Source organism: Enhydra lutris, unplaced genomic scaffold (assembly GCF_002288905.1).
Source record: "Enhydra lutris kenyoni isolate GAN:26980312 unplaced genomic scaffold, ASM228890v2 scaffoldscaffold46, whole genome shotgun sequence".
NCBI lineage: Eukaryota > Metazoa > Chordata > Mammalia > Carnivora > Mustelidae > Enhydra > Enhydra lutris.
Window position 1 is genome coordinate 4,806,714 of NW_019154130.1, and position 17,480 is coordinate 4,824,193.

A 17,480-nucleotide genomic window follows, 5' to 3' on the forward strand; every position below is an offset into this window, starting at 1 on the left:
AAGTATATCCGGCCCCAGATCCTAACTGTGGCCATTTAGTGACACTAGAAGTCAAAAAAACTAGCTTTTGTACCATGTCACCGTTCAGGATCACTCACATTCCACCCCATTCCAGGAGGGATGGGAGACAGCCTGACCACCATTTAGGGAGAGCCCCTTCCTCAGTCCCTACGTGATAAGTGCTAGCCTAAGTGTTGCCAATGCAGGGAGGAACAGGCCAGCAAGGAAGCGGTGCCAGTGTGGAGCACTGCACAAAACCCTCTGCACCGAGGCTTTAACCAATCTTCAGACAGCCCTGCGAGGCAGGAGTTCTCCCTCCCACTTCAAAGATGAAAGAACAGAGGCTTGGAAAAGCGGAGTGACCTGCCCCAGCCTCTCCTTGGGAGTGGAAGAGGTAGGATTAGAACCCAAGTCATTTGAAGACGGACTGAAATATATCACCCACTGCCCTGGGTGGGGAGATCAAGCTGAGGCCTGGCTCCTGCCCCTGGTTCTGGGCTTCCCCACCCCTGGCGCTCAGCTCTGGCTGCGGATACTGTGCTCACCATCACTTATGGCATTTCTGTAAATGAATTACGAGGCTTCCTCATCCAAAGCAGATGGCAGCCAGAGTTCTGCTTCTTTAAGGAAAGTTTTAATTAGAAGGGACCTTGGTGAATTGGGGAAAGCTCTTCTTCCCCACTGCAGCTTTAAGAGGGACAATATGTGGAAGAGAGCAAGATTTCTATGAGGTTTCAGCCTGTTTTTGCAGGGCCAAACAGAATTTTCAGTAATTATGTATTTTCTTGTTCGGTATTTGAACTCTGAAGCTCACCACGGAGTATGCTGCTTCAGAGAGCAGCACTGAGCACTTGAGTGGAAAGAAACTCAGAAAGGAGGTCAAGGCCAGCTCAAAAGAGGAAAGGAAGTCAGCTCCCTACGTTCACACAACACAGTTAGGACAGCGAGCCCCTGCTCTGTACCCCCCAGACCCCTAACTTCTGTACTGTGGGTACTTGTGAGCCTCTTGATCTGTAGCTCAGGTGTGATTTTTGCAACTTGGCAACACACTCAAGCTTGAGGGATAGGCTAACTCTTGCAAAAGCAGGGAAAACCTGTTAGAACGACAGGGCACACACCCTGGGACAGGCCACTCTTCCCCCTGTGTCTGTTTCTTAGGAGCAAGACAGAACATGGTTCAAACCCTTGAACTTGGGTTTGAAAAGGTTGGATAAACATTTAACACATGCGCATAATTCTGGAAAAGGGGATTCTGCAACCCGACCAGCTGTGGTCAGAGCAGGGTCATTTCAGAGCCTTACCTTCTCGTTTCCTGTAGAGTCCCGCTAATGGCTTCCCCTGGCATTTGACTTCGTGATGTGCAACTGAGTTCTCTTCCTGAAGGGGGGAACGCATTCCAGAGCATTTGTTGGGGCTCATGTAGGAATAGATCTTTGATTGCCCGGTAAATACATTCTCCTAAAACGACAAATGCATGTTCTGAAAGAGGCGTGAAGAAGAAGATCCCAGGGCAAATGGCGGAGAACGGCACTCAGAATAAGCAAAACCAAAAGACAGACATCATCTCTCAAAACCAGGCCACCAGGAGTTGCCAGTCCTGGGGGGAACAGTGGAAGGTTTAGGATCTCCCAGGTGCAAGTTAGACGCTTCCCAAACTCATGGGGTCTCCAATTCTGGCCACTAAAGGCACATCTGGATGGCAGGAAGCCAGCTGTATACCAAGGTGTATACCAGAAGCAGACAACCTACCAGGAGCAGAGAGGTCGGAATGACCCGGACTGAACAATTGCAGAATTTGATGGGCCGGCCTGTGTGCAGGAGCTAACTCCCCTGGCAGGAGCTTCGGGAACTCTTAGCCCAGAAACAGGCCTCAGGGAATCTGATTAACCACTTCTGGGTCTGAAGGCAGCCGGGAGGACTTGTCAGGACTGCCTGAGCCTTCAGTGTGCCCAAGCCTGGCCCCTCTCAAATCAACGCAGCCTCCCAGGACTGCGGGACTGGACTGCAGTGGTAATCGAAGGGTGTGGTTAGGGGTGGAGAGCTTAATAAAAGCAGAGCCTACAGCCAGCTCCTGTAGGGCGGTCACTCTATTGCAAATGGCATCCAGGAATTAAAAAGAGGAGGGTGGGCAGGCGGGTGGGGCGGTACAGGTCACTGCTGGCGTCTCTGGGTGTGGGGCCTGTCCTCTGATTAAGCACGGAATGGAGGAGGGCTTCCCCAGAAAACATTGGTAGGGCCTTTCTGCCCCGTGAACCTTTAAACACCAAATCGGCGAGACCCGTGACCTCTCTGAGGAACCCGGGCAGGCCCCGCACAGCCTGGGGAAGGCAAGCCACACCGCCGGCGTAGCTGGATCTCGGGGTGCGGAAATGCCATAAAGACACAAACTTTTCCGAGGTCAAATACTACCAGGGTCATGGCGGAGCCAGTGCGGACGCCACTCCCAGGCAGGCAGCAGAAAAGGAAGCTGCCCGAGCCGGGCTCCCCGCCCGCACGCCCGCACCCCACCCCCCGCCCCTGGGCCCAGGGCCGCGGGCGGGGGGTCCCGGGGCGCGCGCGCACGTGCTCGCGGCGCCGGGCCGGCGGGGGCGGCCGGCCGCGCGGCCCCTCGGGGCGCGCTGAGTGAGTGCGGGGAGGGTGCCTGCTTACCCCGTTGGTGCGGGGCCTCCCCGGGCCCCTCCGCTCCACCATCTCCGGGCCCGGGGCCGTCGCTGCCACCGCCGCCGCCGCCGCCGCCGCCTCCACCGCGCGGGGCTTGGACATCTTCCTGCCTGGAGAGGGGGACCCGGGGGAAGCGGGGGAGGGGGCGCTCAGGGCGCGGCGGGGCGGGGAGCGGGGCCGCCCGGGCCGGGCGCCGCGGCGGCGCCTCCCGCCGCAGCCATGTTCCGAGGGCCTGGCGGTGGTGGGCCGCCCGCGCCGCCGGGAGGCAGGGGCCGGCCGGCCGGGCCGGGCCGGGGCCCGGGTCGCCCTCCCGCCGCCCGGCCCGGCCGGGCCCCGCGCGCCGCCCGTCCCCCGCGCGGCCGGGCCCGCCACACCCACCTGCAGCCCGGCCAGGCCCATGGCGGCGCGCCCCGCGCCCTCGCCGCCGCCGCCGCCGCCGCGGCCCGGCCACCACCGCTGGCCGCTGCCGCTGCTGCTGCTGTTGCCGCCGCCACCAGCGCCGCCGCGGCGCCCCGGGGAAGGGCCGGCGGCGCCCCACGGCGCCCCCTTCCCCCATGGCCTGCGAGGCAGGGCCCGGCACCAGCGCGCCGCGGCAGCCCCGGCCGTCCCGGGACCGAGGACTCTGGGAGGGAGGCGCTGGCGGCGCGTCCTCCGCGGCCCGCCCGCTCGCCGCCGCCGCCGCCCACCGTCCGGCTCCCGGCCTGGGGAAGGGGCTGGCAGGGGCGGCGCTGCGAGGCTCCTCCGGAGGGAGGGAGGGAGGGAAGGAGGGAGGGCGGGCCGAGCGGCCGCGACGAATCCCGACTCGGGCGCGCCCCCTCTCGCGCGTCCTCAGCCACTCGGGGAGGAAGGGGTGGGAAACATGATAATGACAGCCCGGGCTTTCGCGGGCCAGGCTCCTTCTCTCCCTAGCTCCGCGGATATTTTGGGAGACCGGTCGGTGCCAGGCGCAGTCAGCAGCGGTGAGCGCCACAGGCGGGAGTCTTCCAGTGTGCCCGAGCCTGTGCTCCCTGAGCGTTTGGGGGCATTTAATCCTCCCGGGGCGGGGGGGGGGTAGGTCCCGTGGCAAACCCGTTAAAAACGAGGATACTGGGGCTCAAGAGAGGTGCTGGGGCTTGCTTAAGGCAACAGAACTAGAAATCGATGGGATCAAGTGTCAAACCCAGGCGGTCTGCACCCGTTCAGGCCCTTGGGAGGTAGAGCCAGTGGTTTTAATGGCAAGTTGGTGGGGGGCTTCCCATGCACACACGATCTCATCCAAACCTCACAACAGCCCTATGAAAGTACACACCGTTATTATATCCTTTTATATCCTTTCCACAGATGGGGAAGCTGAGGCTCAGACAAGGGAGGAGCTTTGGCCACATTCTCAGAACTAAAAATGAATTTCCTGGCCAAATGACCCCGGAGCCTGCACTCCCAGCTACAGATGAGGAAATTCAAGATGAGAGGGACAGATGCTATTGCAGAAGCGTTAGCAAGTCACCTGTTTTCCTGTCCACCCCCACGAGAAAATGTCCTAGGAAGGCAGGGGTTCCAGCCAGTCAGGTGTCTTGTGTTGGCAGAGCTCACCGCCCTGCACCACTGTGCTGAAGGGTTTGAGGGCCCACAGCCAAGAGTCACTGTATTTCTGCTAAGTCACAGATGCAAACAAGACACCTCAGGCCATCTAGCTCCTACCGCGCTCGCTCGGGTCACGGCCTGGGAGGCAAGCATTGAGTTTCTCTCCCTCCATCTGCCCCAGAGGTGCTTTGTGACCATGGCCTAGTCACTCTCCCGGATGAGGCCTCAGCCTCCTTGTGGAAAATGACCAAGAACCTTGAATTCCTTAGCCCACTCGGGGCACCTTCCGATGTCCACAGAGAAAGAAATGGCTGTCCCTTGAAGTAGCTGCCTCCCCCTTAGAAGGGATAAGATTAGGATTAAATGGCAGGAATAGGCTCAGGACCGTACCTCCCAGATCAGCTCCCGCTTTAGCATCCTGGGGCAGGGCTGGTCCGTACACCTATCCTCTCTCCTGGCAGCCCCCACACGAACCCTAACTCCAGTAGGATGGGATCCTGTGCTCACTTGAATACCCAAGAGACTACTCGGAGAGTGAAAGAAGATTCTAAAGCGACACTGACAGGAAGGTGAAGCCATTTGAAATAGTGTGCGCTACATCTCCAGCGCGGAGAAAGCTTGCAGTTTGTCGCCAAACAATCATGGGAATCGTGGTTTGAGAACAGGAAGCAGCCACTCAGATCATCTTTTCTACTTCACATGCTATTTCAACATCCTCCCACCCCCCCACCTGCAGCTACACACACATGCTCAGGGCCACAGCTTTCTCGGTTTCGGCCCTCAAATGCAGGGGGCACATACATTCAGATCCAAGTCTAGCACCCATCCCTCAAATCTGCAGCTCTGGTTCTGGAAGATCTAACACAAATCATTCAATGTAACCTTCAACACAGTCTTTCCTCTTTCCGGACATGAGGTGTTTATGTGTATGTAATGAATATACCCATCAGCAGAAATAAAAACTCTTAATGTTGTCCAGGATCTCACAGAAATAGAATTCAGCAGGAATGACACTAATAGCTAACATTTATTCAATATTTACATGCTAGGCCCTACAAAAATGCATTATTTAATTTACCCTTCCCAACCCTTTATGAGAAGGTACTATCCCTATTGCACAAATGTAGAAATTGAGGCTCAGTAAAGATCAATCAGTTGACAGAATTACACGACTCAAGTGGTAATAGAGCTGAGATCTGAACCCAGTGCTGCTGCTGTACCAGTGTACTCTACCATAAAGACTGTATATTGCTTCCCTTGAACTCAGACACAAAAATAGGAATTTGTTCATTCCACAAACATTTATTGAATACCTACTTCGTTGCTGGCCCTTGCTAAGGACACAACAGCGTACGCAAAGGCAGATGGAGCACACTGAGCCAGAGGGGTAGGCAGGGCCCTGCAGGCCAGGGTGAGGATTGTGAGTTTGATCCTAAGAACAGTGGGAGAGGGAGGAGGAGTGAAGGTCACATGATAAAAAACTGTGTTCGTGGGGACCACTCTAGCTGCTGGGGGATAATAAATTGAAAATGGTGAAAGTGGAAAGAGGGGGACCAATTAGGAGGCCATCTGGCCATGGCAGCAGAAATGGAGAAAAGCAGATGGGCTAATTCTCCTCAAACTAATATACTTAAGGTTGAAAATATTTACATGACTGTAAAACTTTAAAACCAGAGAGGAGTTGCCTGGTATCTGAACATTTTGTTCATGGGACCCAGCTGGGTTCTCAAAGTGAGCTACAAGTTTGCAACAAAGACAGCTTTTCTAGAAGAAAAAGCCTGACTCTTCATTCAGAGTATTAAAAAGGGTTTGATATTTACACTACCAAATGCCCAATTTAATAATCTACAAGAGTAACAAAGCCTTAAGAAATAAGTAACTATGAAAGAAAGAAAGAGAGAAAGAAATGACTACAATTTGGGTGTCAAGTGGTAAAGGGAGAATCACTAACCAATAAATTACAAAGGTGATTTGTAAGCCTGCCACCATGTGAGCTGGGAACACTTGTCTTCACTTTGGCTAAGGGACACAGTGGAACAAGGAAAGGCATAGCATGGTCAGAGTCTAGACAGTGGCACTGGACTTCAAGCTTCCACCTCTGAAAAATGGGAATAACAATTTGTAAAGATTAACTGAGATAATAAAGTGCCTGGCCCTCAATGGTAATTAGTATTTGCCTATATTAAGTATTTAAATATTTCAATGGCAAATTGCTTAGTTTTGTTTTCCCTATAGATTAATTAAAGCAAGCCATCTTTTTTTTTTTTTCTTTTAAAGGCACTACTGTTAAAACAGCTTGAATGATTTTGTTCTAATGGGAAAAATGAATTGGGGAAGCATACATTTATTATGATTTGTCAGATACTATTAAATATACTTTTAGATGCTTAATACTTTCCTGAAGAAAAAATATTCGTCTTAACTCTCTCTGTGGGCCGGGTTATGAACCACGTTAATTTGAAGTTCACTTTGCCTCATTTCTTAATCAGAACCTGGGTTGTTCCGAAAGACACTAACTAAAAGACTCTAGATAACAAAGAATGCAATTCGGTGTAGGGCCTGAAAACAAAGGTCCCCAATAAATATTTGCTGAATGAATCTTATTTTATTCATTATTATTGTAATAGGGAGCGTACTGCATTAAGGCAAATTCCTGCTAACGTGTACTGCCTTGGGATTTTGAGGAAAATGTCAAACCTCAACTCATTTTTCTGAAATAATAATTCTACTCAACCGTCACGCTCAAGTTTTTGTATGAAGGAGACACAGCAGCTGGGAATGACCAGCGGCTGGAGATCACTTTGCCGCATAACGTGGGTCTTACTGTCCTGACAGCAAACTAAGTGTGCAAAGAAGGACTTAAGGCAGCGACATCGCCTCCCGCGGCTGGACAATCCCACCCAAGCCATCTCCGTGGGCAGGAGTCCTGACCAGCTGCGGGACGAAGGGGCGCCCGGGTGGTGCCATGGGACTCATCTCATCCCCCCAAATGAGGTAACTCAGGGCGTGGAGAGGAAAGGCGCCCGCTGCGGTGTCCACGCCGACGCGCTCTCCACGATGGAGGTTACCCATCTGCGCCCTGGCCTCGGAGTCACCTCCTTTCCCAGCAAGAGAGAGCCCCGAAACGGGCGAAGCTTCGCCCTCCCCCCTCCCCGTATCAATAACATCCAGTGCCTGGAGGTAGTCCCCGAAGAGCTTTGACATACGGATCTGTTGTTCCTGGAGAGGCAGGCCGGCGGGTGCCCACACTTTAGAAAGGGGAAACCGAGGCATGGGAGTGGGAGGGATTTCTGGAGACTTGGATGGGGGGTCAGAGAAGGTTCCGCAACAACCCCCGCCCCCCCAGTCCCGTCTCCGCGCTCCATCCGAGAAGACCTCAGCAGACCGGCTCCCCGCTGCCGCTGCCGCCACCCTGGTCCCCCGCCCGCACGATCCCCCACCCCAGCCGCCCCGGCGCTGACCACCTGGGCAAATACCTCTAGCCATGGCCCGGCTCTGTCACCGCCTAGGATCTCCCGGGAAACGCAGCTTTCGAAAAAAGTTGCAACAACTGTAGCCAACTGCTCCGCTGAGATACGGCTGCTGCCCTGATTGGCGCCGTTGCCCGCCTCTCCCCAGGCTGCCCGCCGTGATAGGCGAACCCAGGAGGGAAAACCCGCCCCTCTTCCCGCCTCCCTAGCGGGGGCGGGGCAAGCATCCGCACTTTCTACAAGCGCTTTAGGGACAGGTCCCTGCGGAGGAGGTGGGAGGGGGTTTAAATTTTGCCGTCTCCCTGCGCTGATTGGCTGAGGTGGGAGGACACCGGCGCTACCATTGGGAGGCCCCGACTCCGCCCTCTCCCGGTGCCGAAGCTCCGCCTCGGGAGGTTTAGTCACGCGGCTGGAGGCCCGGGCTCTGAGCGGACCGGATCTGGGACTTCCGGTTCTTCTTGGGTTTGACCGGAACCCGACGTCTGACCCCTTGACCTCCTCTTATGACCTGCAAACTTTAGTTCTCCCAGCAGTTTGGTGTCTCCAGCCCCTTGACTCCTCCAGCTGTTTCATTCATTCATTCATTCCTAAGTTTGAAAGGTTTGCTGAGTCTCCAGTATTCAAAACTCGCCCGGCCCAGCTTGTCCTAACCAAATGGGTCAGAGGATGAACCTCCCAGAACCTCAGAAATCCTAGCCCATGTTACCTACCCATTTTCCAGATGGAGAAGGGCGACCAGGGGGACCCGGTAACTTACTTGCTGCCCAGGATCACCCAGCAGTTTAATCGCAGGGTCTGGATCAGTCTGGAGACTCGAGTCCACTAGATGGCTACCTTAAACCCAGGGAAACCACCCCAGCCAGTGCCCCACTTGGGGGGTCCCTTCGAGTAGGTCCCCAGAGAAACACATATGTCCTGGATAGTCTTTGCTTTGAACACAGGGAAGGTGTCCCGTTACGGCTCTTCTCTGGGGGCCCCTCCTGGAGATGTCGGCAGAGGTCACTCATCCACTGTCTCTCTTTGGTCCCCAAGAAGGTTTTGGTGTCCTCACCATTGCCCAAGGACCCTACCATTGCACCAAAAAATGAAGGAAAGCTAAATAAGGTGAAGTATATGAAAGCACTGGGGAAAGTAGAGTGACACTTTTAAAAAAAAAGATTTTATTTATTTATTAGAGGTGTGGGGAGGAGTCTGTGAGGAGGGTGAAGAACCTCAAGCAGAGTCCAGCGGAGCGTAGGGCCTGAGGCAGGGCTCTACCTCAGGACCCTGAAATCATGACCTAAGCAGAAATGAGAATTCAGGGATGGCTGGGTGGCTCAGTCTGTTAAGCGTCTGCCTTCAGCTCAGGTCATGATCCTGGGGTCCTGGGATCCTGTCCCACATCGGGCTCCCTGCTCAGCAGGGAGCCTGCCTCTCCTGTTCCCCTTGTTTGTGCTCTCTCTATTAAATAAATAAATAAAATCGTTAAAACGTTTTAAAAATGCATTTATTCTATAGTTAGTAAATTGTATACCTGGCGCCATTTGGTACCCCAAAGATACAGTGATGAATAAGACACAAATCCTCCCCCATATTTTTAGGGAAGAAACAAACAAGAAACCACTTTTTCAAAATTAATTAATTTTTTAAAATGATATTTAATTGACAGGGAGAGACAGCAAGAGAGGAAACACAAGTAGGGGGAGTGCGAGAGGGAGAAGCAGACTCCTCGCTGAGCAGGAAGCCTGACGTGGGACGCCACCCCAGGACCCTGGGATCATGACCTGATTCCAAGGCAGATGCCTAACGACTGAGCCACCCAGGCGCCCTGGAGTGTACAACTCTTTTTTTTTTTTTTTAAGATTTTATTTACTTATTTTACAGAGAGAGAGAGAGAGATCACAAGTAGGCAGAGAGGCAGGCAGAGAGAGAGAGGAGGAAGCAGGCTCCCCACTGAGCAGAGATGTGGGGCTCGATCCCAGGACCCAGGGATCATGACCTGAGCTGAAGGCAGAGGCTTTAAACTGCTGAGCCACCCAGGCGTCCCTTGAGTGTTCAACTCTTGATCTCCGAGTTGTGAGTGTGAGCCCCATGTTGGGTGTGGAGATTACTTAAAAATAAAATCTTAAAAAAAAAAAAAAAGGATAATCTTAAATAGAGATTAATGCTATGAATAAAATGAAAATGGGGGAATTTTATGGAACGTGAGTGGGGAGAGGGTTGCTTTTGTAGATTTGATGAAGTCAGAGAAATCCTCTTTCGTTGGTGGCTTTAAGTTATACCCTAAATGAATATGACCCAAGGGGGAAAAGGTACTTCTGGGGAAAGGGAATAGCATGTGTGAATGTCTGGGGCGGGAATGAGCTTAGTGTGTTTAGGAAAGAAAAAGACACCCAGTGTGACTGGAATTGAGCACATGGTGGGGAGAATGGAAGGAATCAGGCTATTGACGGAGGCTGGTGCTAGATCACAGAGGCTCTTGAAGGCTGGGCTGGCCTCTCACCTCCAAATCCAGTTTTCCCTATTCTGTTCCGCAACACTGGGGCTGCAAACCATATTGCTCCTTTGTCAGCTAGGGTTAGGTTTTGTCACCAGGAGAGGATCCAGGGAATCTGGAAGGCAGGGGGAGGGAAAAGAGAGTTACTCATGCCTGTTTGCTTGCAGTTCTCATCATGGTCACCTAAGTAATGACAATGCTGCTTCTCACAGTGGCATTTCGTTCAGCCTCCAGGTTCTTACAGGCTCTTCTGATTCTTCTAGCTCTACTCTCCCTAGCTTGTTCTCCCAAGGTGGGAGCTACTTCCTGCAGTTCACTTACCTTAGTGTTCCCACCACCTCTTTCATGAATTTCCTGTTTTCCCAGACCCTGACCAACCACGAAAGTCATGGTAAGGACTCAGACTTTTATTCCAAGTCTAACGGGAAGTCACTGAATGGTTTTAAGCCAAGGATAGATGATGGTGAATCTATCAGTTCAGATGGTGAATCTGAACAGTTAATCACTGCAAATAGTTACATAAATTATAATAATCTATTTTGAGGCTTCGAATCTTGGAATAATGTCACATGCTTCTGGAATGTTTGCTTAATGGTCCCCACTTTCCTAAGACGGCTACATCATGTGGGTGAAATCACACCAGTGCTAAGATTACTTTCCTTACTCTAGTGTTATTTTTGCATTCGTATTTCCTCCAGGCTTTTGCTATTGTTAAATATTTCATGTTAGCATCAGTTCTTGTAAGGTTCTATCAAATGGGGCATGCGTGTCCTAAAATTCCTTAGCTGGTGGCCAATGTGATCTACTAAATCCATATCACTCTTCTGTGAAACATGTAATATACAAACACACGTATGTATTTTTTCTATTGTATGTATGTGTGTATCTATATATACACCTATAAATATAAGCATGGATGGCTACACATATATAAATATATAAATCTTCCCTCTCTATATACATACATTAATGTGTAATATGTACATATAATGTATGTAATATAGTTGGAACTCAAGCAAGTGACAGTAAAACAATACTCTTTACCTGAGAGGCTCAGTGTTAGGGTTAAATGAGAGAATGAATATAAAGCATATGGAGATGTAGGAGTTGGGAGATGGTAGCCATTTAGCAGTGACTAAAATAAAGTTACAAAATTGCATCTTAGGGAATTGCTGTAATTTGGGCTATTAACACTTTCTTCTCTATCCCCATTCTTTTCTTGGTGTCCTCAGAGGGAAGCCAAAACTTGTCTGTTAAGTTAGCATTTCAAGAGAGGACTCTGTGGTCAGGCCCCTTGTGACTGAGCATGGAGAGGCTACACAAAAATGATGTTGACAGCATAAACTTTGGTATCAGAGGATACAGAACCAATACCTTCTTTGCTTGAGTCTTTTTTCTCATCTGTTAAGTGGGTGTGTCTTCTTTCCATCCCACACTTTTTTTTTTTAAAGATTTTATTTATTTATTTGAGAGAGAGAGAACACAAGCAGGGAGAAGGGGCAGAGGGTGAGGGAGAAGCAGACCCCCTACTGAGCAGGGAGCCCGACATGGGGCTGGATCCCAGGACCCTAAGATCAGGACCTGAGCCAAAGGCAAATGCCTACTGACTGAGCCACCCAGGCGCCAACCCCCTTTTTTTTAAAGTGGGCTCCATGGCCAGCGTTGGAGCCCAACATGGCTCTTGAACTCTAGCTCTGCACCTGAGCTGAAATCAAGACTCAGGTGCTTGGGCATCTGGGTGGCTCAGTGGGTTGAATCTCTGCCTTTGGCTCAGGTCGTGATCTCAGGGTCCTTGGATCAAGCCCCACTCGGGATCTCTGCTCAGCTGGGAGCCTGCTTCCTCCTCTCCCTCTCCACCTACTTGTGATCTCTCTCTCTCTGTTAAATAAATACATAAAATCTTAAAAAAAAAAAAAAAGGTAATATAAACCAGTTCTTCAGCTGATTGGGAATTCTTTAGAGGCTATCATTTTATTGAAAAAGCAAATGGAGGGCGCCTGGGTGGCTCAGTGGGTTAAAGCCTCTGCCTTCGGTTCAGGTCATGATCCCAGGGTCCTGGGATCGAGCCTCGAATCGGGCTCTCTGCTCAGCAGGGAGCCTGCTTCCTCCTCTCTCTCTGCCTGCCTCTCTGCCTACTTGTGATCTCTGTCTGTCAAATAAATAAATAAAATCTTAAAAAAAAAAAGAAAAAAGAAAGAAAAAGCAAATGGAGAATGTATGTATTGATCGGTAAGGGTGTTTGTTTGAAAAGTCAGCTTAAAGATGGTTTAAGAGCACAGATCAAACTGTTCAATTTACAATGTGATTTTTAAATTGTTTTCTGCATGGCCTTTACTTCTGTTTTGTTTTGTTTTTTTTTTTTCAGATTTTATTTATTTATTTGATGTATAGAAATCACAAGTAGGCAGAGAGGCAGGCAGGGGGTGGGGGAAGCAGCCTCCCCGCTGAGCAGAGAGCCCGATGCGGGGCTCGATCCCAGGACCCTGAGATCATGACCTGAGCCGAAGGCAGAGGCTTAACCTACTGAGCCACCCAGGCGCCCCTTCTTCTGTTTTTTTAAAACAGACCTTCAATTTGTGCATTTGAAGGGGTGAGGAGACATCATTTTCTTTCTGAGAGATGTACGTAATGGTTGGAATAGTTTCCTAGGGCTGCTGTAATGGAGCACCACAAATTGAGTGGCTTAAACAACAAAACGTAATTGCCTCAGAGTTCTAGAGGCTGGATGTCCAAATCCCGAAGTGCGGGCAGGGCTGGCTCCCTTGGAGGGCTGTCAGGAAGAGTCTGTTCCCATGACTCTCCCCTAGTTTCTGGCGGTATGCTGACAAACTTAGGCGTTTCTTGGCTTGTAGAAGCATCACCCTGACTTCTGCCTTCATCTCCACATGGCATTCTCCCTGTCTCCACGTGTTTCCTAATTTCCCTTCTATAAGGACACGGTCACGTTTGATTAGGGTCATACTCATGATTTCATTTTAACTTGATTTGATCTGTAAAGACCCTGTATCCAAGGTCACATTCTAAGGTATTGGGGGGTTAGAACTTGACATATGAGGGGCGCCTGGCTGGCTCAGTCGGTTAGGCGTCTGCCTTCAGCTCAGGTCATGATCCCATGGTCCTGGGATGGAGCCCCACTTGGGGCTCCTTGCTCAGTGGGAAGTCTGCTTTTTTCTCTCCCTCTGCCCCTCCTCTCCACTCCTACACACACTTGCTCTCTAATAAATAAATAAAATCTTTAAAAAAAAGTAAAAAAGTATGATTCTCAGTTAATAGACAGGGTGAAAACTTTAAAGAGAAACTCTTCTCCTCCTCAATCTCATTCTCCCGTCCCACCACTATTCTATGCATATGCCACTATAATACCTTAAAGAAGGTAGAGACAGGTTATAGCAATGATCCAAACAAATAATAACTAAACACTTTTTGTGTGTAAAGAGTTGCCAGAAAGTTCTAAAAATCCGTATTAAGAAACAGGTAATGATTCTTGCATACCTGATGTGTTTAAAGGCAAGAAACTCAACCCTTGTTGCTTGGGCCTGAGGGCCTATGCCTGAAATCTTTGCTTTCATCTCTCTGCCGTTCTTCCATTCTGTTTTCCCTTTCCTACAGAGATACTCTGTGGGGATTAAAAATGTCCACACTCTCTTGGGACAGTTTGAGTCCCTATCAGTCTGTGCTCTAAAAAGTCTGATTATGAGGCCAGTGAAAACTTTTAAAAAATTAGTTTAAATATATGTTTCAACATTGCAACTTCTCCATTTTTAATTAGTATCTCTTTGGTCAAGATTGTTTTAGACTGCAAGTTAAAAAAACCCAGCTCAACCTGGCTCAAGGAAATGAAGATGTCACTTATCGCTCTTAACAGAAAAGTTCAAGGGTAGGGGTAACTTCAGGCCTGTTGGGATCCAGTGAGTCAAAGAATGTCATTTGGATTTAGTCTCTCCTTCCCCCTCACTATCCACTTCTTTGCTCTACTACTTTCTAGGTTGGCCTCACAGAGTGGTCTCCCATTCCACAAGGCCTCTGTCCCTACTTCCCAGTGCTCTTAGCAACACCAGCCATGAGGCAGTCTTTTTCCTACTACTTTCAGTTGATGTCTTATAGGGCTTGAACTCATGACCCCAAGTTCCAGAGTCACATGTTCTACTGACTGAGCCAGCCAGGCACCTTTTTCTCCTGCTACTTTCAATATAAAGTTCTGAAACTGTAACTCATTGGCTTGGCACTGAATCTATCGATGGGGCCTGGATGTGCATCCAGCATTCCAACTGGGCAGACCTGAATTAAATGCTCCACTCTGGGGACTGTGTACGGGAGATGATTAGTGCTTTCCAAACCACATGGACTTTGAGAGGGAGAGATCAAATTAAGGTGCCACTATCTGAAGAAGGAGACATGGATTTTGAGTAGTCAAAAACATGTTGCAGAGCACAGAAGATTTTTAGGATAGTGATGCTATAATGATAGATACATGACATTAATGCATTTGTCCAAACCCATACCATACACCACCAAGAGTGAACCTTAAGGCAAAACTCTGGACTTTGGGTGATGATGATATATCAAGGTGGGTCTAGAACAACTGTAACAAATGTAGCATTCCAGTAGGGGATACTGATAATCGGGGAGGTTGTGCATGTGTGGGAGTTGGGGGTATATGGGAAGTCTTGTACCTGCCCCTTAATTTTTTTTTTCAAGATTTTATTTATTTATTTATTTGTCAGAGAGAGAGTGTGCACAAGCAGGCAGAGTAGCAGGCAGAGGTAGAGAGAGAAGCAGGCTCCCCACTGAGCAAGAAGCCCAATGCGGGGCTCCATCCCAGGACTCCGGATCATGACCTGAGCTGGAGGTAGTGGCTTAACTGACTGAGCCACCCAGGCATCCAACCTGCCCCTTAAATTTGCTATGAATATAAAACTGCTTAAAAAAAAAAAAAAAAGAAGTAGTCTCGGAAAAGGAAAAACAAAACAAAAAAACAAAAAAACAAAAAACTCTGTCCACTATGATGTCTGCCATTGTGAGAAATCCAATAGATGCTTTGGTCACATTCTGGTGCTGTCCGCTGCATTAGACATGGCGGGCCACTTAGTCCTTGAAACTCTACTTTCTTGGCATCCATGATATCAGACTGACCTTTGTCAGGCTCACTGAGTGCTCACTTCTTAGATATACAACCTTATGGTCCTGCCTTTGGCCCCCTGCTTTTCTCTCTGCATTCTAATTTTGTCCTCTCTCATGTTTTAATCCCTGTCTAGATCCTCAAGCAACAGACTCCCAACTGCTTGCTAAACATCTCCACTTGGATGTCCCCTTGGCCCCATAAAATTTCTCATGATAGGTTTACTTTCACGGCCTCTAATGAACGTCTGGGTGGCTCAGTCGTTAAGCGGCTGCCTTCAGCGCAGGTCATGATCCTAGGGCCCTGGGATCGAGCCCCACATCGGGATCCCTGCTTAGCGGGAAGCCTGCTTCTCCTTCTCCCCTCTGCTTGTGTTCCTTCTCTCGCTGTGTCTCTCTCTAATAAGTAAATAAAATCTTAAAAGAAAAAAAAAAAGAACAATGCCTCTCAACCATTCATACTTTTTTTTTTTTTTTTTTAAGTAGGCTCCATGCTTAGTGTGGAGCCCAGCATGGGGTTTGAACTCCTGAGATCAAGACCTGAGCTGAGATCAAGAGTCAGATACTTAACTGGGCCACCCAGGAGCCCCTACTCTTTTTTTTTTTTCTTACATAAAGATCATTTTATTTTTAAGTATTCTCTATATCCAACATGGGGCTTGAACTCACAACTCCAAGATCAGGAATTGCATGCTCTACTGACCTGAGCCAGCCAGGTGCACCCCCTCCATTCATACTCTTGTGTTGTCTTTCCTTGAGTCTTGTGCGGCCTTGTTAATTGAAGGAATGTGGTAGAAACATTACTGTGTCAGTTGCAAGGCTAAAATTCAAGAGAGGTTAGAAGCTACTACTTTTGGGTTCTTGGGACCCTAAAGCCACCAGGTAAGAACCATGAGGCAACTCGACAGATCACATGGAGAGAGAGAAATACAGGTGTCCCAGCATCCAAGTTGAGCACACGTAGTTATAGTCACATAAGTGACTCCTAGCAAGACCAGCAGAACTGTCCAGCTGAGCCCAGCCCAGCTTACAGAATCATGAGAAATAACACAATGGTTGTTGTGTTAAAAGTGATCAGGTTTGGGGGTTGTTTATCACATATCAATAGATAAACAAAACTTTCCACATTACTTAAAGCTAAACTCATTGTCTTCCTCTTCACATCTGTTTGCCTTCCTAAAGTCACAGTTTCAGGTATAGCACTATTACCTACCTAGGTACCCAAGGGAGAAACTGAGGCTTCATTCAAGACTCCTCCCTCCCCACAACCCCCATCCAACCAGCCACTACACGTTGCTGGCTTTTCCTCCTAAATATTTCTTGAACCTGGCCCTCTTCTTTTCTCAACAATTTTGCTCCATTTCAGTTTCTGTTCTTATCTTCTTTTAATCTGTCTTTTCCTCATACCTGTGGTCCAGTTCTTAGATCCATCTGCTACATTGCTTCCAGAGTGATTCTTCTAGAATGCACATCCAACCAGAGCAGCTCTGTGCATAGCAGGCTTCCGAGTTCCCTGGAGCCTACAGAATAAAGTCCAAACTCAGTTACAAAAGGCTCTTTGAGAATGGCCTTCATCTATTTTTATAATCCTACTGATAATTCCTTGTTACTTGCTATGTCAATCAAAGTTCACACAGGAGGCAGAAACTACACCTGGTTTTGAGCACAGATAAATTAATGTAAGGGGGCACCTGGGTGGCTCAAGCATCCGACTCTTGATTTTGGCTTTGGTCGTGATCTCAGGGTCATGAGATGGAGCCCCACATTGGGCTCTGTGCTCAGTGGGGAGTCTGATTGAGATGCTCTCTCTCTCTCCTTCTGCCGCCCCCCTCCAAATAAATAAATAATACATTTGAAAAAATTGTCAAGTAGGTCCAAAATGATCAACTAGTTAACTTGAAAGGGTGAAAAGAGAACTTCAAAGCATCACAGAGGTAGCAAGTGCAGGAACTTCTCTCACCACGCAGCCCGAGGGGACAAAGGAAAGGGGTTGGTGTCTCTAAGAAACGTAACAGATGGGCCCCATGTTGCTGAAACCTCAACTCCAAGCGGGGGGCTATGCTCAGCTGGTGCTCGTGTCTCTGACCTTACAGGATGACCCTGAGGAGGTTCCTGCTGGTCCTCCTGAGTGGAGGGTTTGATTAGGCTAGCTTTGCAGGAGAAGCGAGTAGAGCTGCTACCGGGGTGAAGACTCA

At 49.5% G+C, this 17,480-nt stretch overlaps 1 protein-coding gene and 1 long non-coding RNA gene across 4 annotated transcripts in view; both read right to left on the reverse strand.

Moving 5' to 3' along the window:
• The window catches only part of LOC111156510 (lysine methyltransferase 5A), a 69,541-nt gene extending 61,798 nt beyond the window's left edge, over nucleotides 1-7,743 (reverse strand). The window contains exons 1-4 of one of the 2 annotated variants that reach the window (XM_022517451.1): nucleotides 7,698-7,707; nucleotides 2,756-2,771; nucleotides 2,650-2,665; nucleotides 1,302-1,458 (exon numbers count right to left, since the gene is read on the reverse strand). In XM_022517451.1, the coding sequence (XP_022373159.1) occupies nucleotides 1,302-1,458; nucleotides 2,650-2,665; nucleotides 2,756-2,771; nucleotides 7,698-7,707 (199 nt within the window). Of the gene's footprint in view, nucleotides 1-1,301; nucleotides 1,459-2,649; nucleotides 2,772-7,697 lie in introns of both variants that reach the window. The other variant, XM_022517450.1, reaches the window with a different exon arrangement.
• Nucleotides 7,744-9,855: 2,112 nt separating this feature from the next.
• LOC111156470 overlaps nucleotides 9,856-17,480 on the reverse strand; it is a 10,534-nt gene continuing 2,909 nt past the window's right edge. Inside the window, exons 2-4 of one of the 2 annotated variants that reach the window (XR_002641214.1) lie at nucleotides 16,693-16,805; nucleotides 15,989-16,055; nucleotides 9,856-10,282 (exon numbers count right to left, since the gene is read on the reverse strand). This is a non-coding gene — a long non-coding RNA (uncharacterized LOC111156470). The remainder of the gene's footprint in view (nucleotides 10,283-15,988; nucleotides 16,056-16,692; nucleotides 16,806-17,480) is intronic. The other variant, XR_002641215.1, reaches the window with a different exon arrangement.